General features: G+C 41.5%; 1 protein-coding gene across 2 annotated transcripts in view; it reads right to left on the bottom strand.

Annotated features, from left to right (window-relative positions):
* The window catches only part of LOC111864168, a 132,508-nt gene that overhangs the window by 13,646 nt on the left and 98,691 nt on the right, over window positions 1-20,171 (bottom strand). Inside the window, exons 4-6 of one of the 2 annotated variants that reach the window (XM_023851229.2) lie at window positions 8,751-8,918; window positions 6,073-6,264; window positions 2,160-2,336 (exon numbers count right to left, since the gene is read on the bottom strand). In XM_023851229.2, coding sequence (XP_023706997.1) covers window positions 2,160-2,336; window positions 6,073-6,264; window positions 8,751-8,918 — 537 coding nt within the window. The remainder of the gene's footprint in view (window positions 1-2,159; window positions 2,337-6,072; window positions 6,265-8,750; window positions 8,919-20,171) is intronic. The other variant, XM_023851230.2, reaches the window with a different exon arrangement.

Genomic DNA, 20,171 nt, shown 5'->3' with positions numbered 1-20,171 from the left:
TTTGGTACTGGAGAAATTTGTGAAAATTTGTCGAGTCATTTAAATTTCCGTTTGACGGCGGATATATACAACGCCTGCTTTAGTCTTCTGACCATATCTCGCTCAAAATTTATCGCAGAGAACATCAGTAACACTGCAGAAAGAATGAGACATTTTATGTCCAGAGCGCTTTCTTCATAATTATTGCGGTTTCTGAGCTAACTGAACAATAATTATGTTATGAGTAAGTAAATAAATAAGCAATGTTATTCCTGGGCTTAATTAATGAAGCTCCAAGCCATGATGAATACGTATGGGAAAGTGGAGGTATAGCTCCACCATTTTTGTTCTCGGCACTAGATGGAGGCGAGTGGTCAGTGTTACCTCCAGGAAAACAGCCCCCCCCCATTCCCATTGCCACGTCATTTCCATTTTTCATCAGCTTTTCATGTTATGAACGTCGCATTGATGTACCAAATGTGTATTCAATTTAATGTGTGCTGAAAGCTTTCTAATTCAAGATAGACGTTACTTCTGAAATTCTATCTTTGCTGCGCATTTGTTCACGTGTCTGTGAACCATCGGCTTGTTTTAGGCCGAGTGAACACAGCAAAAGCTCTACTCTCCGAGTCTGATTGCAGTTACCTCGGCCGTTTCGTGAGTGATTGCAGTTACGTCCGCCGTTTCGTGAGGTTTAGTGCAGGCTTAACTAAACTCAAACCGTGCAGAACAAATGCTGATATTCTGGACTGTAGTTCACTCCAATGAATGCCCCAAATTTCATAACTTGGACTTATACAAATTATATATCCTATTTCGTGGCCGACTGGCTAAGAGCTGGATGGCCGAGGGGTCGGAATTCGAGTCCTGGTAGGCGCAAGATTCTTCTTGGAGCCCATCCAGCCTCGTAGTCATTGAGTACCGGGAGTAAAGCGTCAGGAGCATGAAGCTGACCACTCATCTCCAGCTATTGCGGAGGTCAAGAATGCGTGGATGTGTACATCCACTCCCCCAGTGCAGTGTTTAGCTAGTGAAGCAACGTGAAAACTCTACCTTCTGTCCCACTTCTCTTGAATTTCCTATTACATTATCAATTATTTCTCGATAGTAACAACCTGATGCGGCTGTTTATTGTTATAGCTAACCCAGGGAGGATGAAAATTGCATGATAAAGGGATTCACACTTCGAAATCTTTATCAAATTTGATACTTGTCAAATCGAGGAGAATGCCATAAAAAACTCCATGGCATGTAGTCCGTAATCGACACAAATACTCAGACAGCACAGTGATCGCATAACTTATTTTCATTTTTTAAATACGGGAAATAGGCTTAAAACGGGTACTTCTACTTGCCGTTTCTAGACAGAGAACAGGAAGAAATTCGTGCATGACTGCGATGTTAACGAACATGAGGAAGAAAATAAGTTTCAAAATAACGAAATTTGGAAGAAAGTACTTGTGCACCGCATTTTTATCTTGCAGCGTTGGGATGCCCGCCGCTGAAGACGCCTGCGGATGGGTACCTGGTGGACCGCAATGCCTCGCATGCGCAGTATATGTGCTGTGTCGGGTTTGTGTTCCCAGACACCTCGAGGCGCGACCGGAGCCTGTACTGCGAAAACGGATATATGTGGACCACAGACTTACCGGACTGTATCAGTAAGTCAGCATTCAGTCCACCACTAAACGTGATGTCTCTTCAGATCACATGGAACAGAGGCCTTCTTGAAAAACTAATAATCATTCCGAACAATTCCACGCTCTTTAAGGAACCAAATGATTCCTTGTCTATTCATAAGACTCCATGACTGGTCACTTTACACCCCACGAATCCAATCAACATCATCACACTCAAAAGAAAGTCGTCTTCTGGGTTTTGGCGCCGTGTATTCTTCGTTTTGGCTGACGTTTCGGAGGAGGCGATACGTTCCTCCGAAACGTCAGCCAAAACGAAGAATACACGGCGCCAAAACCCAGAAGACGACTTTCTTTTGAGTGTGATGATGTTGATTGGATTCGTGGGGTGTAAAGTGACCAGTCATGAATACGACAAGGAATCATTTGGTTCCTTAAAGAGCGTGGAATTGTTCGGAATGATTATTAGTTTTTCAAGAAGGCCTCTGTTCCATGTGATCTGAAGAGACATCACGTTTAGTGGTGGACTGAATGCTGACTTACTGATACAGTCCGGTAAGTCTGTGGTCCACATATATCCGTTTTCGCAGTACAGGCTCCGGTCGCGCCTCGAGGTGTCTGGGAACACAAACCCGACACAGCACATATACTGCGCATGCGAGGCATTGCGGTCCACCAGGTACCCATCCGCAGGCGTCTTCAGCGGCGGGCATCCCAACGCTGCAAGATAAAAATGCGGTGCACAAGTACTTTCTTCCAAATTTCGTTATTTTGAAACTTATTTTCTTCCTCATGTTCGTTAACATCGCAGTCATGCACGAATTTCTTCCTGTTCTCTGTCTAGAAACGGCAAGTAGAAGTACCCGTTTTAAGCCTATTTCCCGTATTTAAAAAATGAAAATAAGTTATGCGATCACTGTGCTGTCTGAGTATTTGTGCATTCCCCTTATTAAATTCTGAAATCCTGAACCCTCTTTACGAAACTTGGCTATGTACGTCATGCCACCGGAGACCATCCCAATGGCGTACTTTATAAAACCCTCCCATCAGTCTGTGTGTCAGTGTATGTGTCCCTCTATCGTTGCTAGGCAGATGCTCGGAAAAATGTATCCCTCTTTCCATTGCTAGGTAACGGCTCGGTAAACACGTTCCCGCAACAACGAATACATGCAACAATAGAAGAATCGGACGCGTGTGTCCCCTATCGTGAGAAGGTAACAGCTCGGTAAAGACGTTCCCGCGGCAACGAAGAGTTATTGGAGGCGTCGTTTTTTATGCGATCCGTGTCGTGTCAAAAGAAAGCAAGAGAATAATTCTTCCCAGAACTTTTTTATTTTTGTATCGGTATCGAAATAAGTAACAGCGAAAATTTTACAGAAAAAGAAACGCCCGAAATAATTAATTAAATTTTACTCGTATAATTAGAAAGTCATAATCATAGTGTGACATGTCTAACCGTTGCTGGGCAACAGGAGGTGGAACGAGTTACCACGAAGCAGACCCTTGATAAACGATCTGTTGCCAAGTTACGCAACAGTAAGGAAAGCGGTGTTTGTCCGTGCCGTGCCGAGCCGAACCGAAGCGCGCTGGTTGCTACACAGCGTTGTCGAGCAACGCCTTTATACACACGGCGTCACGCAACAGGGGAGCCCGTGCAGCGACTGTTGCTAGGTAATCGGTAAACACGACGTCACGCAACAGTGAAAGCTATCACGTCACTGCTTTATGTGTTGTCAGTGCGGAAGCTACATAACACGAGTATTTGCCAGTGAGAGAGAGTAACCAGTCAATTGCAGTCTAGCATTCGCCGGAGTGAATGGAAGCAGGGGAAGTAATTGTGATACTGCCGATGGCAGTAGTTGTGGAGCTGTAAATTGTGGAACTGTAAAGGCGAGTCCACATTACTCGTGCTCTTGCTCGTCAGGCTTGTGCTCGTCGGGAGACTCGTCTGGCTTTTACTTGTGCTCGTAAATCTTCGTCCACACTACTTCAGTTGCTCGCCAGGCTTCGGCGCGCGAGGATCCGTATATTTACTCGCAGTGTGTATAGGCTGTAGTCGTATTTTAATTTATTGGCTATAGTTTTTAAATTAAAAATTTTAAATTTGCTTGTCTCGTGATTTGTCATATCGTCCACATTACTCACGAGCATAGCGAGTCGCACGAGCACGAGTAATGTCGACGCGCCTTAAGAGCGAGTGGAATAAATTCGCTAGTTCCAGAACAACGCGAAGTTATTTGTCGCGTGACCTACCCAACACGTGACAGTATTGTGCCCTCTTACAGCCTCGTCATTTTTTTCTTATAGTTGATCGACATTTGATATACTTTTTCTTTGTTCTTTTGCTTTTCTTGGGGGGGGGTGAGAGCAGAGAACTGTTGAACTTCAGTTTACTAATTAATTTGTAGTGTCCGTATTTAACTGTATACGGCACTACTACTATTTCATAATAGGTTAATCTGGATCAGCACAATTTTAAAATGCTCGTAATATGGATAATGTGCATTAAACTGCTAGAGTCTTTTCAGATCTGTAATATTATTCATTTTGTTTGTTCACGCAGTATTTGGTAAGCAGAAATACCCACTCCTGACCCGGAAATGTGATTACTTTCCTTAACAGTATGACAACGTACGACACCTAACATTCTATAGAAAGAATGAAATTGAAGTAGTTAACATTACTCACGTAATTAGAAGAGATTATAGGTTTGGGGAGTAAGTATTCAAATCCGTCCCCAAAATTTAAATGCAGTACTAGAACATTGTCGACATTAGTTATACAGAAAAAAAAATCGTAATAGCTTTGATATTTCCTATTGTGTCTCCGCTAGGAAGCAGGAAAGGGCAAATTCATATTTTATATAACCACTAAAATTACCACTACTACTTCTTCTACTCCTGTTCCCACTTGGAGCATAGGGCATCCGTGAAACTCTCGTTTCATTTCAGTTTCTTAATCTATGACAGTCGGTAGGACTGTTTGGAAGGTGGGTCAGCCCGTAGCAAGGCTACACAAACACAGAATAAACGCAAACAGACATCCATGTCTTGAATGGGATTCGAACCCACGATCCCAGTGTTCGAGCGAACGAAGACAGTTCATTCGTTAGACCCCGCGGCCACTGTGATCGGCTTTATATAACTTACGACTAGGAAATTCATAGCTATTTCACACCAAACAAATTAACGTAATCTAAAGTGTGGTATTATTAATAACTAGCTGTACCCGGCCACGCGTTGCTGTGGCTCAGTCTGCCCGTTCTTCCCCAGTTTGATTTGCAGTTACTCGTCGCACTGTTTCCGCTCCGCGAGTACGACGACCTAAGTTTGATCTTCTGCGAGGCATTATTTGGATGAACTAAAGCAGATCGATTGCACTGAAGAAGAAGAAAGAAAGTTATAACAAAAACATATAAAATTGCAAAACATTAAAAAAGGAAAGAACACGACCTGGAAAACAAAGAAGAAACAAAAAAAATACTAACGAAATACTTCAATTCAAACGCAGATCAATCTACACAGCTCAATTCGACCGCCAATTGCACTGAAAAATAAGGAAAACAGTTAAGAAAACGAAATGAGAAACAACGAAAGAAGAAAAAATAAACTATACTCACGAAATGAACGCTATGGTAAACGACACAGCTCAATTCCAATGTGGATGTGACGTGTTGCACACGTCAGTAATGCATGTAGTCTGTTTAGGTATGTCACGCTACAAATAACTTTACGCCTTATTAATTATAGCGAATCTTTATTGTGATTCTCCTGCACACTTTACAATTATCGCCACTTGCACTATTAGAGTTACTGGTTACACAATCTCTCGGCCAATACTTCTGTATCTCTTGGCGTCTAGGTTCCAACCTTCTTCAGCGGCAGCTATTCCAAGATTGACTGGGCGAATGAATTCAACCCCCTTTAATACCCTCGGCCGCTGCTATGCAAATGAGCCCTTGTTATAACCGCGGAAACGCTGCTTTGTTGATTCCGCGATTCCTACGCAACGACCCATTGTTATTGCGTTGTCTCTGTGGGAACGCTCCGTGTATTCGTCGTAACCATGGAGTTTCGATACAGTATCGCTATTGTTACTTCCTATGCAACGGTCTGTTGTAGCGTTTCCATGGGGGTGACTCTTCTGAATTCCGAATTCCAATTCTGTTTTTCAAAAGACGCATGTTTTTACCTGCCACAGGTGTGACATCTATATAATGGGTATATAAAAACACGCGCGCATTCGGATACAACGTTGTGTCAAAATTTCGAAGCAATCGGTGAAGAACTTTCGGAGATTTAAGATCCTGAACAAACGAACATTTACATTTTTATTTATATAAGATAGATATATGAACTCCTCGTGGGCCGTAATTTGTCTGTTCCTGAGCTATACCGTTTTCTGTCATTCTGCATCAGATTATTCCCTCGCACACTGTCGCTGAATAACAGCTGACCTTTGTACTGGAAAAGAACGCCTCTCTTAGGGAAGATATTCTTGCTTCTGATGGAGACGAAGACGTCCAGTCCTCCGCCGTCGGACTCTATGACGATTGATTCCTCTTTCTCTCCGCATACGGAGAGCAGCTCTCGGTCCTCTTCCTCCACTGTCAGTCTGTCTGTGCATTTCGTCTCTGAGGAACCAATATCTGCACAAAACATCGGTCATACTCAGTGGAGGGGGAAGAATATGTAAAGTTAGATAAAGTACCCACTCATCGCCCAGAATTCTCTTTTCAAAATAAACTACAGAAATAATTACACAGAGTGATGCATTTAAAATCGTAGCCGAAGAAGAAATTGAACATTTAGGGAATTACTAGGCATCACTCATTTATTCAGAAAAACGGAGGACACTTTCGGCATGTTTTGTGAACACTCATTTATATTCTCTTTTTCTATGAGATGTAATATGTAGTGTTTTCTGTTTGAGCACTGTACTAAATGGATCACCCTGTATAACAAATTATTAATGCACTCTTGCTTTCTACTTGTAACTTGTTTATTAGCTTAATTTTCAAACATACATGTTCAGTAAGAATCGAAAACCACATCTAACCTGTAAGTGTAACGTAAATGTTAGTGTGTTGCAAGAAACAGTGATTTATTCATATTTACCATTATTGCTAGTGGGGTGGGACTAAGTCCCTTGTACTGCGGCCACTTCTGGCCTATTGTACCAGCCCCAGATGATAGGTGAGGGTGATTGTGGAGCAACTGGTGGAATGAAAATTGGAAGGGGAAACCGAAGTACTCGGAGAATACCTGCCCCAGCGTCACTTTGTCCACCACAAATCCCATTTGAGCAGACCCCGGGATCTAAACCGGGCCGCCGGGGTGGGAAGCCAGCGACTAACCGTTTGAGATATGGCGCGGACCATGTTTACCATAGGCTGCAGGTTTAAAAACGAAAGTATCTGAAATCAATAGTTTTTCGCTTGCCATATGTAACGCTACTTGGTCTTCCAGACATCAGGTAGGAGGATTTATGCATTAAGAAATAAGATAGGCAAGTCGTGTAACACGCCATGTTAGTTGGAAAACGTGAAGGGAAGAGGACACTTAAGAAAGCTACGAGTAGATGACCGAATAATCTCATAGGAATGTGATGAATCATGTGGACTGGATTAATAATAATAATAATAATAATAATAATAAAGTGACATACACTAGACTAGAGCAACTTCGTGGGAACATGTCTGCTAATGGGGCACATAAAAATAACAACGCCGTACCAATATTCATAGGAGTAAACAAAACGGCACGAAAAACATGGACGCCGCTAGAAGAAGAAAGGGCAAGAAGACATAAAAGAGTTACGTTCCCAAAGAGATGTACTTTTAATAAGTGATCGACGAAAATGGAGTGACATTGGAATATTTTAGCTTAAGAACTAATTCTGTGTAGCAATTTCAACAAGTGAGAATAATTTCCTGAGGATGACCAAATATGGCCGAAATATGTAGCAATTTAATTGTAATTTTAATATTTAAGGAGTAATTGTAAACAGTGTTGTATTAAAGACGGAAGTAAATAAATAACTCCATAGAACAGAGCAGCGGAATCTTTGTTGAAAAGCTAATAGTCGCTCAGCTATTCATAACATTCACCATCTTTGACGGAGCCCGAAAGGTCATCAACCTGTTTACATATAAGGGCCCGCTAATATTTGGTGAAGAGTAAGTTACAGTTTGATTTGTTTCATTCTGGTCCGTCACACTATTATGAAAAAGTTAAATAGTTCCGTCCAGCGTGACTGGTTAAGATTTTCTTATTTCAATTACTCATGTCCTGACATAATGTTGTATTTTAGCGTCCTGTTGCACTGATTCATATCCCTAATGTGTATATATTAACCGTCTTTTAGTGCATACAGTTTCACTTGTCACTTCACACTACATGTTTCGGCATCATTCTGCCATCCTCAGTGGCGTTACACACGAGTTTGATATACGGCATGCAAGATGATAGATCTTAACAAGTTGTAATATATAAATTTTATTATTGAACAACGACGAACACTAATTTTATATCATTTTATAAATGGACACTTGATGGCAGGCAGTGCATAGGTTTAACGTGATTGATACGCCTGAGGATGGCAGAATGATGCCGAAACATGTATTGTGAAGTGACAAGTGAAACATGTCCTTACATGTTTCGGTCTTCAGAGACCATCTTCAGGACACCTTTACATCAATACTGTTAGAAGCCACTATTACAGTACATGTTCTAAAAATTAAAATATATACATAGTTTGTTAAGATTCTATTGGAATTCGTAAACCAGGTTCGTGTCGTCTCAAGAGGGACACCCAATTGTATATTATTTATATTGAGTGTGTATATTTTAACTTTTAGAACATGTACGCTAATAATGGTTTCTAACTGTATTGATGTAAAGGTGTCCCTCTGAACATGGTCTCTGAAGACCGAAACATGTAAGGGCATGAATAATTGAAATAAGAAAAAATAAATCTTAACCAGTCACACTGGACGGAACTATTTAAGTTTTTCATAATAAGTTACAAATTTTGAAGTTCCTCATTGTGCATTTTTCTGTGTCCCCCTGTTAGTTCCTCTGTCTTTTTGCCCAGATAATCTCAGCATCTTCTCGGAAGCGTCGAAGCAAGTACCTCTGAGTGAGATGTCGAGGAATGATAACTGGATGCGCTGTCCTTCCTGCGTCCGTAGCTTCCAGGCGCAATTCCGCTCCACATTGAACTGGGGGTACCCCGGAGTCTCCACAAAGCCCTCCCCTACCACAGTTATGTCCTGCTGACAGTTCTTCGTGATGTGCTCGTCTGTGAACAAAGGAAAAGTCATTTAGTTTCTGTGCTGTACGAAGAGGACTCATAGTTCCAGAAGTTCAGAGTTTCCGGCATCTTATACTGCTGTCACTGCGTTAAGGTCTGTCCACCTGCCATTCATCATCATTGGCAAAACAACTCTTTCTGAGCCATAGCTTTCCTTAGAAGATTCTACCAGATTAGTCTGTTCCGTGAATCAGACGATCCAGATTTCACTTCTTGGATTTCACAACATTAATGTTTTTATACAGTGAGGTCGTCGCCCTTGCTTTCGGCTCCCAACCTGGAGAACCAGGTCTCTGTAATTATGTTCCCAGTGACAGGATCGCTTAGTTTTACGCCAGACACCGGATTCCTTTTTCTTCGCCTTCTACGACTCGCAGGGTTGCGGTGGAGGTACTGCAGCCCTCCTCCATATAGCATCCATCTGTTATTAACCGTATCAAAATAATAGTGGAATATGGTAGTCCTGTGTCTTAAAGGTAAAGTTGTCCTTGTGCTTAAGTAATTAAGCACTACGCCACGTTTTCTTGATCTCGCCACTAGTTGGAGGTGAGCGGAAGGCTTGACGCCCATGCCGCTCTACCCCCGGCGAAAAAGCCCCAGGGTGGACACAGACCCGGTCCGAAGAAATTGAAGAAGTGAAAATTCTTGTCCCAACTGGAACCAGAACTTCCACAACTTCGTCGTCTAGTCCGTAGCCAGTTGCTATACCGACTGCGCTACCGCGACTCTTGGCCCTGTGTAATGTAGAAGTAAACATAATTTCCAGATTCCTTCTTTACGATTTTACACTGTTATGCCACAGATTTTGAGACTAGAAAATCAAAAGACATTGCCTAAATGTTACGAGACTTGCGAAAGCGTTTTATGGCAATTAGAGCGAGGATGACAACACCTGGACTAGGGATCTAGGTTAAGAATGTTGACGATCAGCATTTATGCGTAATCGCATAAGTAGGAAGCTCCCCTAACTGGGCCACGGGAGTATAATGAATTTATCAAATACTCAGCGATGAGGTACCACGGACCCACCCACCGCCAAAGGGGTTAGCCAATGGAAACCCTCCACCCCGAAATGTAGAACAAAGGGAGTAGTTAACCTCCCTCTTTCTCCAATTGCAGTGCCAGCAAAATTAGTGTATAAAATTGAGAAAAAAAAACTCAATGGGGATTCGATCTAAAAACGTAACAATTAGCCGCAGGCTCTGTCCGACATGGGTACTACAAGTGGTGGTGTCGCTGCGTCTCTTATCTCAAGTAAGTCATGTTTGCTCATACTAACCATGCCGTTAAACTTTATGGTTGTTGGTAAATTGTTGGTTGAAAAATGTTGAAAGCAGACTCCAGTGTACCCGGCGAGCCCTTAGGGTAGAATAATAGAAATAATGTAACAAGTAATAGGCAAGGTTGCTAGTGTAGTAAATATGGTAGACGTTAGATAGTGTGTTATGACTACTGATTTTTGTGATAAATATATGTAGGCTCTCAGTATGTATAACTTTAGGGGCAGAATAATTTAAAGGTGAAGTTTTATGATAGAATGGTGGAGAAATGCGAAATGAGTCCAAACAGTAGAGAGAAAGAGACAGACAGACTCAAGTCCTACACCCCAGAAGGGGAGAGCATGATCAATTCATAGCACGGTAAAGTCAAGACGCTATGTAGTCCCGACTGAAAGTCGGCATGGTTCATACTGTAAATAGGATTGTAAATAAGAGTGTAAATAGACAATGTACTTAGGGTAGGATGTACCTAGAGTATGATTCACCCTCACAAACTCCTCCCTTTCCCAGTCCCAAGCGAAGGGCGTAACTGACCCAGGCGGCCAACGGCAGCCGGATGCAACAAGCAGTAAGGGTTATGAGAATGCAAGTTAAGGGTGAGAGGCTAATAGGAGACAGAGAGTTGGCGTCCCGAGAGGGAACAAGGGAAGAGTAATTTAGATATTTCATTAGCCCCTTCAGGCATAACAAAGTGATAGCACAGGTGGAGATCGGCCAACGAGAGGTGGCTGACAGAGAGAATTAGTAATTGTGTTTTACTCACCCGTGCCATCGAAGCATTACTTATGGCAACGGCGGTGGGCCGAGTCAACGAAGGGTTGACTGACGTAGCGAAGGGACTAGCCACAGAGAAATGGCAAAGCGATTTAGTGTGTTTTAACCCACCCCCGTCACTAAGACATAATAACTGGTGACAGCGGTGAGATATCAAGTCAATCAAGTCCACCCCTGTCGTAGAGGTGTAATATATCGTGTGACAGTCGATGGGTAGAGGCGGGTCAGACCCGACACGCCCGCTCTACGCCAATACGAAGTGGTAACAGTGAGGAAGGGGCCAGCCAACAGAGAACGCTCGACTACCGCGCTACCGGCCCTAAGTATTTTCATCAACCCTCTTAAGATATAATAGATGATGGGAGCTGTATGCAACGAAGAAGGTCCAGAACCAGGAGAATCCTGGCTGAGGGTAATCTAGTATTATTGTGTTAACCCCTTACAGCATAAGATATGGCGGCAGTGGAGGGCTACCTACACGCCCCCTGTCACCACGGCGTAATATACACTTTTAATTGGTCATCGTTGCTGAAATAGATTTGTTATTGCAAGACCTAGAATTAATCTAAATAACAAACAGTTTTAACTTTCGTTATAATGTTTTGCCTACCCGATTTATTTACCAGTAGTTTAGTCATAAAGGCCGCCATTGTGGTCTAGTGGTCAGAGTTCTTGGCTACAGATCCAGAGGTCCCAGGTGCCATCAAGGGAGCCTACATTTGAATTTATTGAGAAAGTTATATACGCAGAAAAGAACTTTGATAGTTTCCCGTTATAATGGTGTAACCCATTATTGTGTATAATAAATTCTTTATGAGATATAATGATTTTATTTTGGATACCTTTCATCCGGGCACCCTGTAAGTATTTTGGGTAGTGTGAAAGGTGAGGGAATTGTTTGTCTGTCTGAGCGACTGTTAGCTTTTCAAGACGGACTCGCTTCTCTAGAATATTTACGTCTACGTGGCACGTTAAATTGTGATATCAGAGTATAATGTTCGTAACTATCTGGTATATTCATTTGGCTTTGCCACTCACGGAATTCAAGACTGCCACATGTAATCATTTTTTTTATTATTATTGCAAATTTACAATCTACTCCATAGTAACAATATGAGTAATTAGTAAATGGTTTAAAATTCAGAGGCTTATGACGGGTACCATTCAGTAATGGTTCTCCGTATGGTCACACTTCATCGAGAAGGTCTTCTGGCCAGATTTTTTTCAGTCTTCTGTTTTCTAAGGGCTGAGTGAATAGGTCACTTATGAGCTGGTTTACATGCTCTGTTGTTCGGTCTTTGTATCTGCTTATGTTTGACTTGATTTCATCTTGTATTGATGGTATTTTGAAGTCTTCTTGTAAAGTTTGATTAGAGACGTACCATGGTGCTCCAGATATCATACGGAGTGTTTTGGATTGGAATGACTGTAGAATTTTGGTATTTGATGGTTTACTACAGCCCCATAGTTCCATACCATATGTCCAAATTGGTTTGATTATGCATTTGTAAATGATTAGTTTATTTTCCAGAGATAGTTTGGACTTGCGGTTGAGTAGCCAGTACATATTTTTGATCTTTAGATCAAGTTGGCGTCTCTTCGCTTTTATGTGCGTTTTCCAGGTCAGCTTCTCATCCAGGTGGAGTCCGAGGTATTTGACCTCTGTTTTTACTGGTATAGGGTTGTTGTTTATGTTAACCTCAGGGCATCTACTTTTTTTTGTAGTGAATGTTACTTGGACTGATTTGTTGGTATTAACGCTGATCTTCCATCGTTGTAACCATATGTGAAGGGTGTCGAGATGGTACTGCAACTTTTCAGATGCTCTTCTTGGATCTAGATCTGACGTTAGTATAGCAGTATCATCTGCGAATGTGGCAATTAAGGTGTCGTTAGTTTGCGGGAGATCAGCAGTAAATATTAAGTAGAGGAACGGCCCAAGCACGCTACCTTGGGGAACTCCTGTTTTTATGGGTTTATAATCGGAAAGGTCATCGTCTAGTTTTATTTGAAAGTATCGATCATGTAAATACGACTTCAAAATAATATAGAATCGTTCAGGTAAGTATGTTTTTAATTTATATAGGAGTCCCGCATGCCAGACCTTGTCAAAGGCTTGCTGTACGTCTAGAAATACTGAAGCACAGTACTCTCTTCCTTCAAGACTGGTTTTAATTTTATTGATAATTCGATGGCATTGCTGGATTGTTGAGTGTTTTCTTCGGAACCCAAATTGATGGTCAGGTATTAGTTCATTTAGTGGCGCTGCTTCTTCAATTCTCTTAAGAAGGAGCCTTTCGAAGAGTTTGGACATTATTGGTAGTAAACTTATCGGTCTATAAGAGTTCGTTTCAGTTGGAGGCTTTCCAGGTTTGGCTACCATTATGACTTGTGCTAGTTTCCACTGAATGGGATAATGTCCAAGTCTCAGTATACTATTGTATATAGTGGTCAATAGGACTACTGCTTTTCGTGGTAGATTCTTGAGCATGTCTCCGACTATCAAATCATGTCCAGGAGCTTTGCGGGGATTTAAGAGTTTTATTTCTTGAAATACTTCTGTCGGTGAGATGGCTTTTATTGGAAGTGACAACTGATGGGGAGCATTTAGGAAGTCTTCAATGCCAGAGTCGTTATTGCTTTGCTCTTGAGGGGAACTGAAAACATTTACTAGGTGTTCTGCGAAGGCTGCTAATTTTTCAGTGTTAGAACGTGCCCATGTCCTATCAGTGTTTCTTATAGGTGGAATGCTTACGACTGGTCGATGAAATTTCTTTGTTGCTTTCCATAAAGAGTAATCATCGGAGGAAAGTTGCGTAATATACGTGTAAAAGTTCTCGTTTTTTGCCTCTTGTAGAGCTTTCGTTAGGTTATGGGTTACTCTATTTAAGTTTGTCTTGTCTAACGGATTTCTGGTTCTTTGCCAGATACGTCTAGCTCTTCTTTTCTCTGAAATCAGTTGTCTGATGTGGAGTGGTTTGTTTTGTCTTCTGTGGTTCATTCTGTGTACTGGGGGAGTAGCTTTCCACGAGGCATCTTGGATATTCCGCGTTAGGTATTGTATAGCTTCTTCAATTTCGCCGTTCTCTTTCATCCGGTGATCCAGCCTGATGTTTTTATTTAGTATATCTCGGAATAACTCCCATTTAGTATCTCTAGTGCAGAACTTGGGTATTTCCTTTTTCCATATTATATGTGTGCTAATGGTTATGATTATGGAGCTGTGGTCAGATGATAAGTCGAGGTTAGATTCAATGGTGTAATGAACGTCAGTTATTCCTTTTGTTACAGCAAAGTCCAGCAGATCCGGGATTTTGTTTAGGTCCGTCGGCCAGTAAGTCGGCTCTCCGGTTGATATGGTATTCAGATTATTTTCTTGAATGACTTTGTGTAGAGCTCGGCCTTTAGGTGTGGTTATTCTCGATCCCCATGCTGTATGTTTAGCATTCCAGTCACCTGCCGCTAGAAATCGCGAGCCAAGCGGTAGGAGGAGATCTTTGTATTCATCCGATGATATGGCGTGGCGCGGTGGGCTGTATACTGCGGCGATAATCAGGGGCCAGTCAAACGTTTCTAGTTTTAAGATAGTTGCTTGAATTTTATTAGTGATATGGGGCTGTAGAATATAGTGCTTAATGGATGACTTGATAATAATCGCCGAGCCTGCGTGTGCTGTCCCGTCTGGATGGTTTGCATAATAGATTTTGTAGTAAGGTATTTTTATTACAGTTTGTTGGGTTGCATGGCTCTCTGAGATTAGTAGGAGATCAATTTTGTTGGCGTTTAAGAAATACTCTATTTCCAGCAAATGGTTTTTTAATCCGTTGGAATTCCATGCTGCAACTCTCAGTGAGGAGGCCGTTACTTTGTTATTTTATTTATTACAGTTGTTAACATGGTAAGAATCATACTGTTTTGATTTAAAAGTTGAGTAAACATGTTCTTGAATTCGCCAAGGAAGTCGGTCAGTTTTTCAGATAACTGTTCAACACCATTTGTAATTGGTTTGTTATTTGGTATTCCTGCTAGAACTTGTGCATATGTGGCAGCATTTTGATGAGTATTTTGCCGTTGGTCTAGTACTTGTGATGGGTTTACGGTGGTTGGGTTTTGTCTGATTGTTGGATGTCCATTATTTTTGCTCCTTATATTTACCAAATCGCGATATACAGTACATCCCTTGTAGTTTGCTGGGTGTTCACCTTTGCAGAGGACACATTTCGCTGGAGTGTTGTTGGGTTTTCTGCAAGTTTTTGTGTCATGGGGTCCTCCGCATTTTACGCAGTTGTAGGGTTTTCTGCAGTATGTTTTACTGTGGCCATAGTCCTGGCAACGTGTGCACTGTATAATGTTTCTCTTAGTTTTCGGTGGTTCGACTTTGATTCTGATATGCTGTAGGAATTCTATATTGAATATTTCTTTGTTATTTCTTTGGGGTTCTAAATCAACGAAGTGTAGTGGGAGTGGTTCTTTACTCACTCTATGCTTAACGTTAATGATGTTCCTTACTTTATGGCCTTGTTTTTCAAGTTCATCTGTTATCTCAGAGGTTGGTATTGTGTGATGCAATCCCCGTATAACTGCCCTGAAGGCTCTTTCTTCCTTCAATTGATATGTATGATGAATGATTTGTTGCTCTCTTAGATGGTGGACTAGTTTTCTGTAGGTATCAGGAGTTTTCGGATTGATTTTTATTATGTTATTAGCCATTGCTTTAGTAATATAGGTTCCCTTTTCGGTGGCTAGTGACAAGTTTTGAACCATTTCTTTGTAGTTAGTGACACCATAGATGTATATAGGTGGCGGTTTATGGCTGACATCTTGGTCATTATTTTGATTTGTCTGGTTATTTTCAGGAAAATTTTTGTCGTTGTCTACAGTAGGGAGAGGTTGGAATCTGTTTGTTATTTTGATTTGATCTGTGATATCCTTAGGAGTTTGACGTCGGAGTCTTTTACGTTTATTATTTACAGTTTGCCAAGAGTGCGTTATATTAATTTGGTCATCAGTTTGTTCATCACTGTTCCACTTTTCATATTCATTTATATCACTGTATTGCATGGTTGAGCTTGAGCTAGGATTTGTGTTTGTATACAATGATGCCACCTGTGTCTGGTTTTGTGGTTGATAGAATCCAACTAATTGGTTTTGTTGCATTGGTGGCAAATGCATATTTGAAGTTAGTTGACTTGTTTGGTTTTGATATATTTGCGAAGTCTGCATAGGAACTTGATTTTGTATTAAGTTTGGTGGATGTACTATGGGAAAATATTGTATATTGATGTTTGTTCCGGGCCCATTTCCGGCTTGGAACTTTTTTTTTTTTGCAGTATCAAACTATTTGACTGGACTATCAGTAGTTTACTCACTGCGTTTTTCGTACGAACGAAGATGAGAGAGCGGCGATCAACACAACTTTACTAACTCTGAACACTGCACTACCCCAGTTAAACAGGGGGCCTTGCTGCACTACGTCTCCACGTCCTCACTGCGTGGCAGCTGGCAACGTACCACACGTAATCATGTACGGAGCATACATAGCAGTGAAGGGCTCTCTAGAGTGTGGAAATTGCCCTCGGAGGATCTGATAATGGCCCGTCAGAAAGTCGCGAGATGTACGACAGAATTTATTAATGTATATGGACTGATTACTGGGATGGGTCGTGATGTTGAACTGAGANCCCCCCGGGATATAGTGGGAACAAGGATCAATGCAATCCCACTATAATTAATGGCGATCCCTGTGCTTTGGCGTATGGTACAAGGGCTGTAGACAATAAAAGGGTGACGTGTAAGATTCACTGCTTTCTGCATGAATGATTTAACGCCATATGCGTGCTAGTCGAAATTGACTTATCCAACAGTTTTGCGAGCATTTCTATTAAATGTACCTATGAATAAGCTTGATTGAATCATTTTGCTGTGGCTCTTGAATGACGTTTAAAATGAACTTATCTTGATGACACGTGACTGATTATTAAGGTTTTATGCCTGAATCGATCTAAAAAGATTCAGTTCGAACCTCACAGAGAATACTATCTCCATTACAGAGACTAGCTGCAAAAGCTACTTCTATCTAGAGGAAATGTTTTTGATGTAGGCTGTCTATAAAAGCAGATATAATCGGAAATGTCTAGTCTCTCTTTTCTCATTAACTTTTCAACAGAATATCAAAATGGTCATTGACTATTTCATCTTGGAGAAAGAGAGATACGTTTCTTTCACACAAAACTTGACCATCTTCAGCAGTCACTGGCCGATTTGTTTGAACCTCGGATGCAAAATTAATAGTAATAGATACCTAATTTTCCTCAGGTACGTTTTATAATCTTGGGGGCCAGTATAGCGACTGGCTGCGGGCTGGACGACTGACGTGTCCAAGTTAAAGTCCCGGTGGGGTCAAGAATTTTCTCTTCTGTACGTCGTCCAGAACGGCTCTGGGGCTCACCCAACCTCCTGTCCAATGGGTACCGGGGACTCTTTCCCCTAGGGTAAAGTTGCAGGGGCGTGAAGCTGACCGCCCACCTCCAGCTAGTGCCGAGGTCAAGAAAATGTGGATCTGTACATGCACTTCCCCATACGCCTTCATGGCATAGTGATTAATTAGTTAAGCACAGGGACAACTTTACCATTTTACCTTTACGGTTTATAACCTTCCCTTATTTTTATACGAAACTGGAAATTATTTTGAGCGATCTAGAATGCAACAAATATGCGGAAACGTCGAAATAAAACAATTTCCATCTCCATCTACAATTTCCACGCATAATCCCTCCAATGGCCCACTCTTATACATCCAATCATGATTTCATTGAAGAGGCCTATGCACGTTACAGAAATGAAAATGTATATTCAGTAGAGGCCGAGACTGCAGTGCCGAGCGAAACCGACTCCCACTATCACCTGGCGGTCTTATCCGTAACTAACAATACTGCCCTCTAAATAACGACGGAATATGAATAGAATAATAGGCTTATATATAGAGAGACTTTAAGTAAACAAAGGATTTATATGAAGCATTTTTACCAAATATTAAGCATGTATTAATCTGCGAATAAAGAGCTGATACATTAATTGATTCGTTTAATCATCTCAGCGCTCACTAAATCCAACTACGACCAGAAGATTTTTTTTATCGATTACAGGGGCAGAAGAGACAGTTCAAGCACCCATGTAGGGACACTGCACATCGAAGGAATAAATAATAGAACTGACAATACAAAACACCTTTTAAAACTGGTACAGTGGTCACAGTATTAAATATTAATTAATTAATAAATTAATTACCCGATATCCTATTAATTATCCAGACTTGTAAACACTCACCGGTGTAGCCAATAACAGTTAAGCATTAACATATGTAAAATAATCTGTAGGAGACGACCAATAGGCCGGTCACAATAGTCGAGCATTCTAAGGCATATACTGTCTTCGCTCGCTCGGAAGCCGGGATCGTGGGTTCGAATCCCACTCAAGGCAAGGATGTTTGGTATGTGTATGTGTTTATTCTGTCTTTGTGTCGTCCTGTGTTTGGGTAGAGGCCTTGCGACGAGCTGATCACTGGTTTAAGGAGTCCTACCGCCTGTAAAATGATCATGAGACTGAAAAAAACCAGAGGCCAGAGCCCAAGGTGCTGTAGAGAAGCAAAACAAACTCTGTGGCCTGTAGTCCGCAAGCGAACTATACCAAATGAGCGACCGCACGCTTATCGGCGAAGTTAGTGCGAACTTTAGCGACAGTGGGTGTCGCGTTGTCAGCTCGACGGATTCCCACGGCCGTTAAGCTCAGTTTTCTAGACTGGTAGCGCCGAGAATTGAACCCGGAACCTCTGTAGCCAGGAACACTAACCACTACACCACAGAGGCGGTCTAAGATGGCCGTAGAACCAATGAAAAAAGATGACCAATAGGTCAAAACACGTTTGCGTAATGCAACAACTGCTTATAATTAATTTATTTATTGTATGCAGTTGGTTTGGAGATGAAACTTTTCTCATTTTTGACGACACGACGCTCTGATACTATATTTCAGGAGTAAAATCATTTGTTCAACTATCTAATTAATTAACTGTGTGCAGTTGTGTTGACGGAACTTCCCACATCCATTAATCAAGGAAACAGAACATGGCGTCCCGGCGCAATGTTTCAGGAGTAAAATCGTGTAATTGCCTCAGCAGCTTCAGAGCTCTTTGCCCCCCCCTTCCATTTCAGGTTACGTTACTATCACGTCGCATTCCAAAAATGGGCCCAGCCTTTGATTTTGAGCAAATGAATGCTCAGTAAAATTTATTAATCTGGTGTTAAACGTAGAAGATTTCTGTCCACTGAGATATAACGCCTTGTAGTCCAATGAAAATGAACCGAAGCTTCGGAGGGATATATCGCCTCCATCTGCAGGTTCGAAGACTAAGACAGGATAGAAGTCAGCATGAAGCAGAGAGCTACTTCCTGCCTGTTTCTTCATGGTTTCTGTACTAGGCTTAGTTTTCAAATCCTGAAGATCAGTGTAACAGGTTACATGTAGAACCCTTCAGAACCACCGCTGTGAGAACCTCATATCCTACAAGGTCTTACATGTGTTTGCTCTAGCAGCAGTCGTGCTTTAATTAAAGACATGAAGACAACTGGGGAGGCATTCACGTCAGTTTCCATGGCAACAGAAGTGAAAGAGATGGAGTCTTTAATTGCCAAACTCAGAGACTTGAAATCGATCGCAAACTGTAAATGAGTGAAATTATTTCCCTTGCGGTACAGACCGAATTCGGAAAAGTGATTCGCGACAGTGTAAGAATTTGGTGAAAAAAACTGTTCGTGTGTTTGGGACCTTAAATCGTAATTAGCTGATAATGTTTAGTACACGCTGAAGAGATTACGAGTTAACTGGATTCTGTTTCAAGACCCGTTGTGTTGCATCTTGGAGGTTTCATGAACAAAGTTTATTAAAATATTAAAATGCTCCGTATGAGAATGTATGCTTTATATTTAATATTTTAATATAAGAAATATATAAGGGCATTACACCTCACTGAAAAAACCGACAGTACGTTGTATCAAATGTGAACACTGGCCAGTGCAGAGAAGAGCCAACATCACCCGATGACGTCTAAACGGCCGAATGTAGCCGATCTAAGGCATGAACTGCCTTCGCTCGTTCGAACACTGAGATCTTGGGTTCGAATCCCACTTGA

This window comes from Cryptotermes secundus, unplaced genomic scaffold (genome assembly GCF_002891405.2).
Source record: "Cryptotermes secundus unplaced genomic scaffold, Csec_1.0 scaffold1927, whole genome shotgun sequence".
NCBI lineage: Eukaryota > Metazoa > Arthropoda > Insecta > Blattodea > Kalotermitidae > Cryptotermes > Cryptotermes secundus.
Note: the sequence above shows the minus strand (reverse complement) of the source record. Positions and strands in the feature narration are given on the sequence as shown.